The 15,769-nt window shown below is 35.9% G+C and overlaps 1 protein-coding gene and 1 long non-coding RNA gene across 2 annotated transcripts; one reads left to right on the forward strand and one right to left on the reverse strand.

The window, feature by feature from the left end:
* Positions 1–2,090: 2,090 nt before the first annotated feature.
* Positions 2,091–6,244, reverse strand: LOC113277919 (high mobility group B protein 15-like). Its single transcript, XM_026526890.1, has 7 exons — positions 6,018–6,244; positions 5,107–5,394; positions 4,598–4,676; positions 4,299–4,461; positions 4,037–4,183; positions 3,564–3,946; positions 2,091–3,446 (listed from the first exon to the last, which is right to left on the reverse strand). Exons 2-7 carry the CDS (start codon positions 5,355–5,357, stop codon positions 2,394–2,396), a joined length of 2,076 nt encoding a protein of 691 aa, XP_026382675.1. The 5' UTR covers positions 5,358–5,394; positions 6,018–6,244; the 3' UTR covers positions 2,091–2,393.
* A 5,814-nt stretch (positions 6,245–12,058) lies between these two features.
* LOC113277920 lies at positions 12,059–15,567 on the forward strand. Its single transcript, XR_003325221.1, has 8 exons — positions 12,059–12,222; positions 12,936–13,049; positions 13,562–13,647; positions 13,917–14,114; positions 14,193–14,332; positions 14,679–14,918; positions 15,032–15,215; positions 15,342–15,567. It is a non-coding gene; the product is annotated as an uncharacterized LOC113277920 (long non-coding RNA).
* Positions 15,568–15,769: the final 202 nt, after the last annotated feature.

Genomic DNA, 15,769 nt, shown 5'->3' on the forward strand with positions numbered 1-15,769 from the left:
GAAATATATGTCAAACTATCATGTAGACAACAGTTTAGGATCAAAATGTAGAATCTAACAATACGAATTCGATTGAATAAAGGTAAGAAAAAAAATGGGTAAGTGTATTGACTAGGGCATGACCTTCTCCAAGAATATAGTGTGTTCAATTTCCTTTAAACTCCCTATATCTCTTGTAGTTGACTACTAATATATGATACTTGCATTACAACGCTTGTATCATTCTCAGTAAAATGCTTATACCAAGATTTTCAACTCTCTTTGGTATGAGTCAGAATTACATCTTTGCCCCATTATAGGTAGATACATTTACTTTGTATCATTACTACTGGAGCCAGAATTACATCTCTGACTCATCGAAATTTTTGTGAGTTTCTTTCCACAAAACGTGAGGTGTGCTTTTAATTACAACATATCATTTGTCAAAGTTATTGACTCATTATGGTATAACAAGTGGATTACATCCCACTGAACATTCAAGTTTTGGGGAAAATGAATGTTTCGACAAACTTCCTTCAAAGCATTACATCGCCTGAAGTTCATATGTCGCCTTGGAAATGTTGAAGGTATGGCTTCCTCTTTGAAAGGTGTATCTTTACAAGTTGAAGATTTTATGACGAAAGTATTGTACTTGTGCTCACAAACTTCCACATCATAGACTCTTTAATGGTGCTCAAGTACTTCTGAGTTCAAAAGGTCAAATTAGAGTCGAATTGGTCTAGTCAAAGTATGGTCAACTATTTGGTAAAGACCCGGTCCATTGGGTTGATATATGGTCCATTATATATGAAATATTCAGGCCAGTTTGAAACTATTAGCATATGAGCCCAAAACATATCGTTAACCCTAAAAATTGATAAAATTATTCTTTCAATTGTTCTGATATACATATAAATGCATCATCATCCGATAATGATGAAGTTTTTACAGTAGATTCATAAGAATGTTTAGACAAACATATTAAAATTTGAAAGAAATCCAAATCCAACGACTAGATAGAAAGATATCTATGACACCGTATGACTGTTCCGATTCACGTTTCTGTGGACACAGCAGGAAATATCACGTACTTTGGAGTACTTTCCATGTTGGATCTTTATGAAATTTTTACAGTATCTCTATGAGGATAACATATACGACATATACAAATTACAGAATAATCCAATGGTTGAAGTTTTACGAAACTTAGGTTTTGTGACGCTGTTATAATTAGGGTTTTCTGAACGAAGACAGTTCTACTAAAATCAGAATTTGGAGATTGCATCATATTCCGATTTGATTGAAATTTTAACAGAGTAAACAAAGAACTAATTGGGTTGAACATACTAAATTTTCATGAAAATCTACGATTAAATCTCTATGTTTGATAATCGTGCTTTCGTGGAACCCTAATATATACTATGAAACGAATATTCTTTGTCCAAAAGAAATACCTGGTAACGCATCCATGGAAAAAATATCAACCGATCCAATCTAGCTCTGCGGTATAGCTTCGTGCTGATAATGTGTTACAGTAGAATAATAGAGAAAGATAAAGAGACAGAGAGTTTCTTATTGACACCAGTAATAGGGTTACATGGATACAATAACATATATACGCATGGAAAGACAAACCCTAGTTGAGTCGCACATCTATGGACCGTAAGCCCTACAATAGAAAGTTATTTTTCTACGTTTTTTTTTTGCTTTTTACAAGTGCTTATCTTTTTCAATTATATCTTTTCCATTTTATTTAATTATAATTTTATACTACCTCGTTTTAGGAAAAGTGATACTTTCACTTTTTCATTTTTGCTTAGAAATAGGTCAAATTAAAAAAAATGAAAGTATCACTTTTCCTAAAACGAATGGAGTATTTTTTTGTAATCAAATTTTAAAGTTAGAACTTCATATTTATCCATTTTATTTTCATGCCAAACACTTAATTTGAACTACATTATAGTTCAAATACTTCACGGCATTCATATTTTAAGCGTGATAAATGTGCCAAACGGACCATTATGGCCTAAGCTAACCGTTGCTCCGTGAAAGCGAGAATGAGCTAAAACTTACAAAAGGCACTGCCAGCCCTGGCCCTTTGAGTCCCTGACTGTTCATACCAACTATCATTTTATTTTCCTTGAGCATTGTAAAAGACATTTTCCAAATCTTGAACTTCAACACCTTGTAATACAAAAACAAAACAAAAAGAAAAAAAAACTTGCAAAAATGCCAATTAAAGAACCTAAAATGAACACTGCACTGAAAACCACATTTTTTTTGAAACTACACTGAAATTCTTGGCTCTTCCCTTCACCAATTCAGTTACATTTTGGAGCTAAGCACCGAACGTCAATCGCATCTCCGACTTTCTCAATTTGTTTTCGCGACTCAAAAAAACCCGTTCCTGCCAGTTATATTTCTGAGCTTGGCACCTGAACATTAGTCACATTCCCACCTTTCTCACTTTGTTTTTGCGATTTATGACAGTCAGCATCCTTGGTTACATTTTCTGAGCTTGGCACCTGAACATCAACCGCATTCTCACCTTCCTCAATTTTCTTTTGTGATTTAAAACCGTCGCCACCCTCGGTTACATTCTCCGAGCTTGGCACCGGAGCGTCAACCTCGTCCCCAACTTTCTCAACTTGTTTTTGTGACTCAAGACTGTCAGTACCTTCAGCTACATTTTCAGATTTATGCACCTGATCATCAACTGCATTCCCAACTTCAATTTGAGATTTAAAACTGTCACCACCCTCAGTTATATTGGCGGAGCTTGGCACCTGAACTTCTGGCGCATCTCCAACTTTCTCAAGTTGATTTTGCAAATTTAAACTGTCACCATCTTCTGTCACATTTCCGGAGCTTGGAAGCTGAGCTGCTAGCGCATCCCCAACTTTCTCAATTTGTTTTTTCAACCCAAAACCATCACTACCCACAGTTTCCGAATTTGTCACCTGAACATCAACCGCATCCTCAACTTTCACAATTGGCATTTCTATTAACTGAGCTGCATTTTCTGAGCTTAGAACCTTAACATCAACTGCATGCCCAACTTTGTCACTAACAGCAGTTTTGTTTTCCGAACTAGGTACATGAACATAAACCGGAACCTCAATTTGCTTTTGCGGCTCAAAACCGTCAGCAGCCACACTAACTGGCTTAGGAGCTACATATGTACTAGTCAAAGCATCCTTTTCTGATTCTTTGTCTGCTTCCATCTCCTGCTGCATTTCCAATTCACTTTCACTAGTACTATCATGTTCTTGACTTTGAACCAAATCACCTTCTTCATAGTCCATTTTTGGATCTGCATCTTCCATTTCTATGTCTACTCCAGCAGCCAGCTGTTGCTGAATAGGTACCGCGGCAGTGTTAATAAGTTGGCCTTTCAGCTTTTCTTTGTACTCTTCCATCTCATTTCTATATCTTTCTTTATCCCTCAAACCTTTTTCCTGGTAAACCTTCAAAAAGGCACAGAAAAACAGAAGTTTACTATCATCGTATCACCGATATAAACACGATTCAAATAAGCATAATCAAAGAGAGGTGGGATTTTTTTCATGTTTTGAAAAACTTACAGATTTATCAGGTTCGCCTAATTTATTCCAAAGCTCACCTATCATCCTACTTATCTCCCTATCCTTCCCTGGATAAAGTGGCTTCAGCCTAGCATGCTGTTCTTGGAAGAAGAAATTATACCCACTTCGGTTAGGCTTTGGATGATCAGGATCTCTCTTTTTCATCTCACATTTTTTGCGACGTCTACGGCGACGAACTGTTGTGGGTGTGGTGGTGTCTTTGTTAATGCAAGTACTGTTCTGGACATGGTTAATAGTTTGTTCAGGGATATGGTAAAGAACACCTTTTAGCGTATCGGAGCCTAGCGTGACAGTGACCAGATAACCATGTTCAAATTTCGCATCAATGACTCCAATCACATTTCGGCCTAGTGAAGCTGATGCTGCATCCAAAGCAAATATATCAAATATTAGAAAACTCAACTATGGAACATTCTACTCCACTAATTTTTAGAACTATGTAAAAGATAAACCTTCATTTAAGACTTCTTCGGTGTCCCTGCTTCTTTTTTGACCTGAATATGCTGCTGCTGCAAGTTCGGAGGACTGAGTCATTGTTGGTTCATGTGGATTTGGACATGGAATCGGTATTGGTAATGAAGAGAGACTCAGCATATGATCTGCAAAAAAAATTAATCTTAAATTTGAATGTAAAGAAAACAAAAGGGTTGAATTTTTTGGATCAATGTTTAAGAGATAAATATTATGACTTGTGGTAGTGCCAGTGTCTGGTACCTGGAGAGGCAGTGCTACATCCTTTTGCTTTGAAGTAGTATATTTGCTCATAGTGATGAATCAAGGAAACATAGTACTTTCGCAAAACAAAAGATGCATTAGTGGCAGTAGAGGGAAAACTAAATGCTGCAGTTACCTCTTTCCATCTTCTTTCTCTTATGACCTGTGCACCATGTGCATGTAAGTGTCTTGTATAAGGGCAATAAGGAGTGGTTATGTACACATTAGTCGTGGTAGATTTATTCCTTTATCTCTTAATCAAACTGAATGATGGAGTAAGCATTGTGTGAACTGATTACCTTTTCAATTCCTCCTCGAGAAGTAACCTCCACAAAGAGTCGATGCAAATCTAGCTCCTTGCCTCCTATGATGGGGATCCTAAAATAGAGCATTCAAGTTAGTATAATATTAGCATGAGTGCATGACGGCGGATAAAAACAGATATGTTTCCCTCAAGATTTATGGTCGACAAAGTTTGCACATAATGCAACTTATGCATACATAAACGTGAACAAAGTCGCCAAATAGATAAATCATCTTTCTCTACTGTTCTGCAATATTCTCTCTATAAATCCAATTTTCTTGCAGACCTAAAATGGATTGTAGAGTAAGATCTCTCCCATATCTAAAGAATGCCATTAAAAGTTGACGCTACGTCCAGTGAACGAATTCATTCAAAAACCTCAGTTAGACTATCACAAGAACAAACTTTTCTGGACAACGGTTAGAAAGAAAGCTAGGTTGTAATTTGATAAATTGTACTATGTTTGCATCAATAAAAATTACCAAGGTAATGAAACTAGCTTACATGAACTTGGTTCTCATTGTGGCATGCAGCTTTCCAAGAGTATCCATAAAGAGTTTTGCATTAGCTACAACTTCTTCATATTTTGCCAAGGGTTGAGGGTAAAAGTAGTAGCTTGATTTGGGGGCTGCCTTTCTTGTAGTCATTAAATTTCCATCACAAGTAACAGGAGAAGAAGATGATGAGGCATACAAAATCCCCTTCCCGTTCCCTTTAAAACCTGCTTCTTCACTCCTTCCGCTTAGCTCCACCATGATACAGTGTTGCACTCTACAAAAACTACTGGAGATGCTGTGGGACAGCAAAACACAACATGAAAGAAACAATTGTAAGTTAGAGAAAACAAACACAGAAACACATGATGCATTGACAAGTGAGAACTCAGAACTGAAGGATCAAAAATGTAACTCATAAACGCAGGCGCACATTCATAATTCCAACATTTTCCTATCTGAAACAAATATGAGAGATGTGGATGAAACATAGCACATATAAAAGCATAGAGAAAGCAGCCAATATTAAAGTCCCATGGTGCGTACCTACCAAAAACTATATCCCAACAGCTTTTCTGAAATCGGTCTATAAACACTACTAGCCTTCACCGAACAGTTGGCGGGTGTTCTACATTGCACTCAAACTTTACCCCAGAAATGCAGTGACGGAAATTCAAGAGATCATCTCATGGGAATTATTTTTAACAAATTTCTCGTGTACATTGATGGATAGGCCATAGACACTAAATTATCATTTTTTAGGAGTTCATATATATAAATGAACGCGTTCATAAGCCTGAGACATGCATGTTAGATTCAGCTTTTGATCGATCATATATACTATAATATGCACATACAGAAAGAAAAAATTGAAGAAGAAAAAACATAAACATGCAATCAATGGCAAAACATTATGTTTACCTCGCTCAGAAACAAACGTACATCTGGAGGCTTGAATAGGAGGATAACTGATGCAGAAAACATATATGGCATATAGAACATACAATACAACCCCAGTGGCCTTGAATTAGGGAAAGCCTAAGAGGATCGGGATAATAATAATAATAATATTTGCTTTTGCTATGGATTTTTCTTCTTCGCAAAATATAATTAAATCATAATAAGATTAATTCTGATTTTTTTTTCTTCTCCTTGTCTCATTAACTTCCTGAAGAGATTATATGTTTTGAATCTGAATTTTATGAGATATTCTTGTATTTGGCTGCCACGTGACAGCATGTATTTCGAGATATATTGAATTTAATTAGTGATATACGGTTAAGTATTTGAATTAGTCTTAACTTGATCAAATACCGATTACCATTTTCATTGATGCATATGAATTTTATTATTTTAGGCTGGTTTATATTTTTCTTTTTTTAAGAATTTTGGATTCACCTAATTTGGTATCTAGTACTAAAAAAAAATGTAGTTGTACGTGCATTCTGTTGTCCCACTCAACACGATAATGCTACGTCTATCGGGATCTGGGTTGCACAGACGCGGACACTACAAAATTCTCAAAAAAACTAGGACGCGGACACGTATATACGTATTTTATTTATATATTATTTATATATATAATCATGTATTTATATAGCAAAGTCAACTGTTTCGATCCTAAAAATTAGAAAATGACGCTACATCTCCCCTCTTTTAAAAGAACTCTATTGTTGGGGCTTAAAGGGTTGACCATTTTGGGAGCTTATTTGCTTTGGGTAGGAAAATTATAGATAACGGGAGACTTAAGTGATTAAAAAGTCAGATTTATCCTTGGTAAATAAATAATTTAAAATCAAAATCTAATCTTAATCCTAAATCAAAACCAAACATCAAAATCCATTCATTTTCTCTATTTTTCTTCTTCTTCTAAAAAAAACTCTCAAAAACCTAATAATAACCAATCTCTTCCCCGTTGATTCTCAAGATGGCAGCAAGATGAAGAGTGACAAGATCCGGCCGGTTGAACCCTTATTCTGAATCATGGCAAGTTATTGATGTTCCTTTTCATGGAGATATGGTGAACCAATCTCTCCAAACACCTGCAAATCCTCCTGTGGTCAACCAATCTCTCCAAACACCTGCAAATCCTCCTGTGGTGAACCAATCTGTTCAAACACCTGCGAATCATCCATAAATGGCTCCTACTAGGTAAGAATCGAAAAACCCACCAGTTATTTTACCATTAGATTGAAAAAATAGGTTCGATCATCGTTTTAGGGTTTTAAAAAATGGTTTTCTGAAGCGTTTACGACCGGGATATCATATCATCATGGCCGTAATGTACACTTAACGGTTGGGACATCAAGAACTCCCAGCCTTTATTGTCTCACGCGGTTAGGAATATTTGAGAACCCAACCATGTAATACTATTACGGATGGGAGCCGTAAGTTGTCCTGTGTTTGCAGAGTAAAATTGAGTGATGAGTGTTTCGGCTGGTAGTTTCCTAACCGTAAATAAATATTCCTAACCGTTATTTGTATTTTCTAGCCGATACTTTGTTTACGGTTTGGTCGTCCGCATATTTCTAAGCCGAAACTATGTTTACGGTTAGGTTGTCTCACTTTTCCCGGACGATACTGTTTCTAACGGATGGGTTATCTGTAATTTCCAATCTGTAATCTTATCTTCTGATATGTTTTTCATCATTTTTAGGAACCCTGGGAAGGAGAAAGAACTCCGGGAACTAGCAATATGTGATATTGCTACGATGATGGTATGTAGCCTAAGTATATGATTCTTTTTTTGGTATACGTTTCTCAAATTATGTACCACTATTAATTGAATGATGTGAAAATAGGTCAAGCTAGCTAAGTGGATTGCCAGGGAACTGAGGCGTAACATTGAGGAGGTTTTATATTTGGATTGCGAGGAACAAAGAAAATTGATTCTCAGGCTTCTGGAGTTACATAATCCAATGAGGGATGATCTATATACTGACGAAGTAATTGATGATTGGATTAGTCTTTCCCAAACTCCCGACAGTTCTTCATCATCTTCTGAGGATGTTCCTTCGATTGTTGGTCGTAGTGGATGATTGTATATAATTTACTTGTTTAAGTCATTCCATCTTATGGTTATGCATACTTTTAGCATGTTTAAGGTTATGGATTTGGGTGATTTACTTTTCAGAGTTACTTTTCATTAACCTTGAATGAATGGATAATAGTGTTTTGATTCTTAATTTATGAGATTCTTAATTTACGGCCAGGATTACCAGCCGTGAGTTTTGGTAACGGCTAGGATAACCAGCCGTAAGTTGTATCAACGGCTAAGATTACCATCCATTGAACTCCTTGTACCCAGAATATCAATAGGTCTTGTGCGTCTATTACTCAACACGCATACTAAATTATTTTCTAAAGGGTTGAGCCTTGCCGAATAAGGATGGTTGATCAAACTTTCCGGAATAGGATGATTATGATAACCCGAGACGACTTTTTTCATATACTACATTTTGTTGTCGTCATTAAATTTAAATTTAAGCTTAAAAGGGCATCCGGTCTTCTTCGTATTATATACTCCCTTCTTCCTCGCAGTTTTTGGTTTATACTCACTACCCTTTTTCCAGTGGCTCTCATACTTTCCACTACACTCGCAAACCATTTGAAAGCTCTTGTCTGTAACTTGTTTATTATGGACTATGATGCACATCTTTTTCAACCCTTGTGATCGAGCCCACAACTTTGCATCTTTCTTATCTTCCCACTCATAGTTGTTTGCATAGTGAGCACTTGTGTCCTCGGAAACTTGCACAGGTGGGGGTTGATCTTCCATAACCACCTCTTGCTATTCAATAACCACCTCTTAATCTTCCATAACCACCTCTTGATCTTCCACCGAAATGTACGGTACAATCTATAAAAAAATGACATATTTCACATAATTATTCACAAAAGAAATTTAAACACAGAAAAACGGTTGGGTTCAAGAGTGATATTCCAGCCGTCAAAGTGTACACGGCTGGGTCGACAAGTGATATTACAGCCGTCAAAGTGTATACAGCTGGGTCGAAAAGTATTATTGCTAACCGTAAACCATTTACGGCCAGGAATACCAAGACGTATAGTTTCCTGTAACTGGAGGAGTCAGCTTACGGCCTAAAAAACGAGCCGTAAAACTGGTTACGGCTGGGTAACCCAAACGGTACCGCCAACATTAAATAGCATTTAATATTTACGGACAGGAAACCTAACCTCCGCCGCCAGTATTAAATGCTTCCCATGCACATATAAAATACCTGACCGTAATTGACTGGTTACGACTAGGAATTTTCCATCGTTCCATCCGTAAGGTTTAGTAACGGCTGGTAGTTCATGAATTGTGAGCCGTATAACTCAATAACGGCCAGGAGTTCATGGTTTCCCAACCGTGATTGTACCTGGCAGCTGGAAACCTACGGTTTTCGGAAGGAAAAAATCGAAACTCTAAGCTTCAAAACTGAAATAGGAGTTAGAATAGAGGTATACCTGGTAATCTTGAGCAATTGTTTCTTCGATTTCTTCTTCTTCTTGGGTTGGTCCTTCGAAATCATAATAGGGTTCATAAGGGTTATTTTGAGTTTGAGAAGAAATTTCATGATTTTGTGAAAAATCAGCAAAGAACTGACCGTTGTTGATGGGTATTAATATGTTATCGTATTTTGAAAATGAGGGTTCACCTATATCAAAAGTTTTGCTTGAATCACTGATTTTCATTTTTTTTTCCCAATTTCTTTTCTTAAGGAAATGAATTAGTTCTGTTTTGTTTTGATTTGTTTTTTTCCTCCCTCTGTTTTTTGTTTTGTTTTGATTTTCAACTTCAACACTTAACTTAAAGAAATGAATCAGTGTTGCTTAACTAGCTAATCATGATTAATTAGTAACATTAATCAAGTTTATTATGTAAAGCCAGTGAGGGGTCATATTAGTCATTTATAAATATTTGATGGGGTCCCAATTACTATTTGACAGCCCTTGATAGCCCCCAAAAGACCATGACTTTTCAAGCCCCAACAATAGGATTCCTTTAAAATGCTAAGTCATATGAGCTTCCACGGCGCACGGTGAGTGTGGCATCCCCTCAAATTAAATCAGATAAAAATTTTGGGCATTAGTAATTCTGAAGATGACACTTGGCGGGACTCTATTGGTCAGGACATTAAAACTTGGATTACACTCTTTTTACACCCTGTATTTAACTGGTTGTTTGTAACCCTGTTAGCAAAAACGTGGGTAGATAATACTTTTGTCAGAATTTGTGCTTAAATAATTTGTTACAGTTTTTTTACAACGAATACTTGACTAGACGTTATTAACGACTGTTAGGTGCATACTACATCCGTCAAAGTTAACTCTTTGGGCCTAACTCTTTTCTTCTTCCTCCTTTCTGAGTTCACACAGAGGTTTTTTTTTTGGAAGTGTTCATCAAATCAATCACTAAGAAAAGGAGCCTGGTTTAATTGGGGGCCCCTGAAAACAATTAGGGGCCCTGCACTACAGGACAAAAAGGGAGATGAAATAGCATTTATGGATTATCCCTTATCCCAATTTTTTTGAAATGGTTAAACTACCCCTAAATTATTAGTGTTAATTAAGTTAATTAGGTAAATTAAGATGTTAATTAGTTTAGTTAGATTAAAATCAAATTTTGGGTAAATTTTATGATAAAAGAAAAATTGTGTTTTTGTGTTGTGGGGAAGGAGAAGTTGAGTTTTTGGGGAAAAAGTTAGGGTTATTTGAAATGAGTAATTCTAGTGGAGGAAATGATGTTGGTGAAGCTTCAAATAACAAACATGATTGTGTTGATGGTGAGATTGTCTCAACTAATCTATGGATTGGATGTTTGATGAAGAGATGTTAATAGAGGAAGCCATGAATATTGGTGCAAATGAAGATCCCATTGCTCAAAATGAAGGAACCAACCCTCAAAATGAGGAACCCGAAGCTCAAAACAATCAGGTAAACATATTATACCCTTCGATTTTTCTGTTTGTTGCTCCAAGTGGTCGAATCATCCACACTATGGAATAACTCAGTGTAAGGGTCGTCATAGTCGGGGGTGTATACCCAGACTCTCTAATGTCGTTATTTTATTGACACTACCAATGACGACTCAAACCTGCAATTTTTCGAGGTTATGAAAAATCGTTAGGTAGTGTAATAAACATTAACGACCCTTTTTAGCTAGGTCACTTAGAGTCGTTATGTTGTTTTGTTTACACAAGAACGACTCTAAAACTAAAACTCTCTTTAAAATATAATATTTAGGGTTGTCATATATGTAGTCATATGAAATGACGATTCTACTAAATTAAGATAACGATCCTTCCATTTTTTTTAGACAGAAAGGTAGTTTTTGGTCATATAGAGTCGTTAGAGTATAAAAAAGGGTCGTCAGAGTAGGATCGTCAATTGGTTCTATAATACATTGACGACTCTATTCTAGGGAAAAAAAACCTTAAAACCCAGAAAAAGGGTCGTTATCTCCTACACCTTAGACATCAACGATTTTTCATACCTTAAAACCCAGAAAAAGGGTCGTTAGGGCATATAACTATCGAGGTTGACGACCCTTATTATGTAACTGTTATCTTTCAGTTAGAAACTGAATTTTACAAACAAAAAACTTCATATTAAACGCAAATAGGAAGTAGATTAGTAAGTTTTAGTTCACTTACTTTCTAATTGGGTGAAGAAGAAAAAATTCTAATCGGGTGAAGAAAAAAATAATCTTGGAGTCATTAATGAAATCGTGATGGAGAGGCGAGGCGAGAAAGAAGATAAAACCGATTTTTTTTGGATTTGGAAATGAAAATGAATTAGGGCTTAGAGTTAACGATGAATAGTTTTCTTGCTTTTATTATTAGAAAAGGACAAAATAAATCTTTCATTGAATTTTGAAAACCCCCATAATCTACGGTGTGAGTATAAATTGGTCAGGGCCCTAATTGTTTTTTCGGGCCCCAATTAAACGAGGAAAAGGAGGTGCAGTAGCTATTCGTTTCTTATTCACATTAAAAAAAAATTGGTCTTTGTTCCACTAAAGCTACAGGAGTTATTCTTCTTTGTTCAAGTTGTAGCAACAATCCGTGATTGACATCTATGAAATTTGTTGTTGGAGTTAGCTGCCGGATTAGCGAAAAAGGTACACGAATTACTCTAAACCCCTTATGCAATTATTATCAATATCTATGAACATAAAGTTGGGTTTTGATTTAAATTTTGATGAAGTTTTTGGTTAGATATTCCGTGGTTGATTTGGTGAATGTTTGAGATGAGTTTCGTGAGACTAATGAGTAATATGAGTTATTGGGTTTCAGTCCAATTCGATTTTGGAGAGAGTCAATGGGTTAGTGGCATTGATTCATGGCTGTCAAATAAGGTTTGCAATAAAGAGGGTTTTTCATTAACAGCAAAACCATCAGGTTGCAAATAAGGTGTTTGAAAAAAATGCCTGAACAACCAGTTTAGTTCCATCATGTTTGCAATGGGTTTGGTTGTCTTGCGAAGCAGCAAAGCCGCTACCTCTGTTAATATTATTCTTTCTCTCTATTTTGTTGGCAAGTTACAATGGGGGCTTTATATTTTTGTTTGTATTGTATACAAATTTCATTCTACTTTGAAACTGATTAGATTTTTAGTGTTATGAAGTAGAAGATTTTTTACTATAGATTTGTTGGATTTTGTGTGTGTTTCATATAAAGTACACAATAATGCATTATCCTTTTAATTACCATGTACGAATAGTTAAAAATATAATCACTTATTCTTATTCTTAGTGCAAATTTGGCGCATTATCTTATGCTTAGTGCAGAATTTTAATTATTACATTATCCTAAGTTTAATTTTCACTTCCAGTCACGATGACGACGACTCGGAAAGCATCGAAAGATTAGATGTTGCAGCTGATGAAGTACTCGGAGATGAAATGGGATTGATTCAGAACTGTTGTATGAAAAAAAACCTTTCCAGGTATCTTCATATATATATATATTTGAAGTTTCATTACTTCTATCTATATGCATAAGAATTTTAACTGATAATCTCTGTCAGAGGGGATATCTTCCAAATGCAAGAATGCATACTAACTTCAAACTACAAAGAGACCTAATTTTTGAATTTTTTGTAAGCTCTCTTTCTTGAATGACATTAGGTACTTAATGACTTTGTTAACATCAAGTTTATTTGAGTATATGATATTCTTGCATATACCAAATGACTGGCCCTTAACATATTAATGGAGATATTTTATTTCTTCTCTGGCGTAAAGTATTTCTATAGTTATGACGGTTATAACTGTACTTTTTTGATTTTTGTTTTCATTTTTCAATACATAAAGGGTATCGCCAGATTAGTAGTATTTGTGATTTTCAGCAGAAACAAAACAAAAAATAAAGAAATATGTCGATGTCGATGCTGCTGCATGGTTTAGAAGTATACTTCTCTTTTTACATGGTTTGACCTCTTTATTTTTCCCTTTGCAGGTTAAATGCCTCATGTGAATGTCTAACAATTTTAACGTGACATGTAAAGGAAGATTATCTAGGTCCCATTTTTGCTATCTCATTTGGTATGTCCCCAAAACATCCTGCTATCATGTTGATGATTACCCAAAATATGTGTGTTTATACTTTATATACAAGAAAATTGACTAATGCACATTCAGTGTTCATGCATTCGAGTCTGTAGTTCTGTGGAAGTGAGTCTGGCGTTCAAAATATGTTAATCTCTTTATGATCTTCTAATCCCTGCTCATGCTCTAATGTATTTATTTCTGATCTGATTTTTCTGATTAAAGGGACGGCAGATTGTTGAATTCTACTTACTTAAAATTTTCAGGGACGGTGATCTTCCTCTTATTACACTTTCAAGTTACTCGATTTTCAACTAAGATGTATTTACGACAACAGCCAGCCATCTTCTTTATAACTGAAATGGGTATAAGTTTTTTTACAAAGGCTGGAGGATTGGGCAAAGCTGACATCAAGGACAACTTGGAGCTTGCTGCAAGCATATTCTGTCTATTGGGCCTCTAAGGTATGCGTTTGTTTCCACTTACATATTGCAGTATGTCTTTGCATATATTTGAGACTAACTATACTCCTAATTAAATAGGTTTTTCAGATGCACAAGTACCATCAAAGTAGCACAACTATAATCCTAGCCAGTTTCAACATCTTATGTACCCTGATTGAAATATTAAGTCTCACGGGGTCTCTATCAGTCTATCAGTCTATCAGCCATACCCCTGTAAGGTATTTCGTACTATAATTATACAGGAAGTGTCCGTTACTCCCATCCACCTTATCATGCAATAAAATAACTGTTGAGTCCAAGTATCTAAACTATTGAATAGTGGTGCATATAGAACTGACCAAATCTTGATAAAGGTTCAATTGGTTAAATTAGAGTGTACCAATCTGTATAATTCGTTTTGTTAAATTATAATGTACTGAGCTGTATGGTTCATGGATATCGCAATGCACTACTGGCAACATTTTGTACAAGTTTTCGCTTAGTAGTTTGTGAACTGTATCGCCTATTTGGTATCTTCTAACCAATACATTAACGGGTTATTATCTGACTTTGTCGCTGATTTAGGTAGTAGGTAGTCGCGAACAAAGGCAGCTTGACCAGTGTACCGGTGCAGATACGGCAGGAAAAATATCTCATTGCTGGAAGCAGTGTTTGAATTCCTTCTCATTTTTGGATTCACTGTGTTAGTGACCTTGATGGTGTAGCATGTAAAGTATCTCGAACCTCAGAGAAGATTGGCTTCTAAAGCTGTGTGCGCAAGGATTACAAATTAACGAATCTCGCTTGGAGGGTACACATGAAAAGGTAGAGCCTGGCAGAAGCACCGACTGACTTCATTCCTATGAGTAATTTAGGTGTTAATTTGTGAGTAACCTTGATTTCTTTTTTTAAGTTGAATGTGATGAATATATATTCAGGTGCTGAAGGTGGCAGCGGCAGAGGCGGTGAAAAGAAGAAGAGCCATTCAAAAAAAAGGTGGTGTCACTGGTGGAGGCAGTGAAAAAACTGGTCTCCGTTTAGCTAATAAGAAAGATGTTTTTGTGGCTAGATGCAGATATTGCAGGAGGTGTGTTCGAATCATCTCGGAACCAGAAAAAAATGGTATGGATTTATCTAATAAGAAGGATGAGAATTTGTCCGTGGTGAACAAACATGTTGGTTCACTTTGATTCACATTGCATTGTCTCCACTGCAATGTTTTTGATATAATTTTTTGTTGCTATCCAGGGTTTTGAGAGTGGTATAGCTGCTCTAGATGCTGGTGTTTTTGCATGGGAAACAACTCTATATACCTGATTCTATTGCAGGCCAGTTCTGTTAGAGAAAAGGCTATAAACCACACCAGATTATATTACATCTATATACCAAGTACAGTTGAATGAGTTAGATCACCTAATTTTGTTGTATGTGTTGGAGGCAGTATTATCATTTTGCCATCTGAGGCTGTTTTGTTTGGACCAAATTATGTATATGTTTGAGAGGCAAATCTGAGCCACACGAAATCAAAAATGCATCGCGACGAGGCCGGACGAAACCTGGGGACACCAAATAAAAAATGCACAACGATGAGGCGGTGCATCATTTTATTTTAACTATATTTTCGAACTCTGGATTTATTAAAAAAAAATATGAAGGTGCATCTTTTTCTTTTAACC

Source organism: Papaver somniferum, chromosome 5, assembly GCF_003573695.1.
Source record: "Papaver somniferum cultivar HN1 chromosome 5, ASM357369v1, whole genome shotgun sequence".
NCBI classification, from domain to species: domain Eukaryota; kingdom Viridiplantae; phylum Streptophyta; class Magnoliopsida; order Ranunculales; family Papaveraceae; genus Papaver; species Papaver somniferum.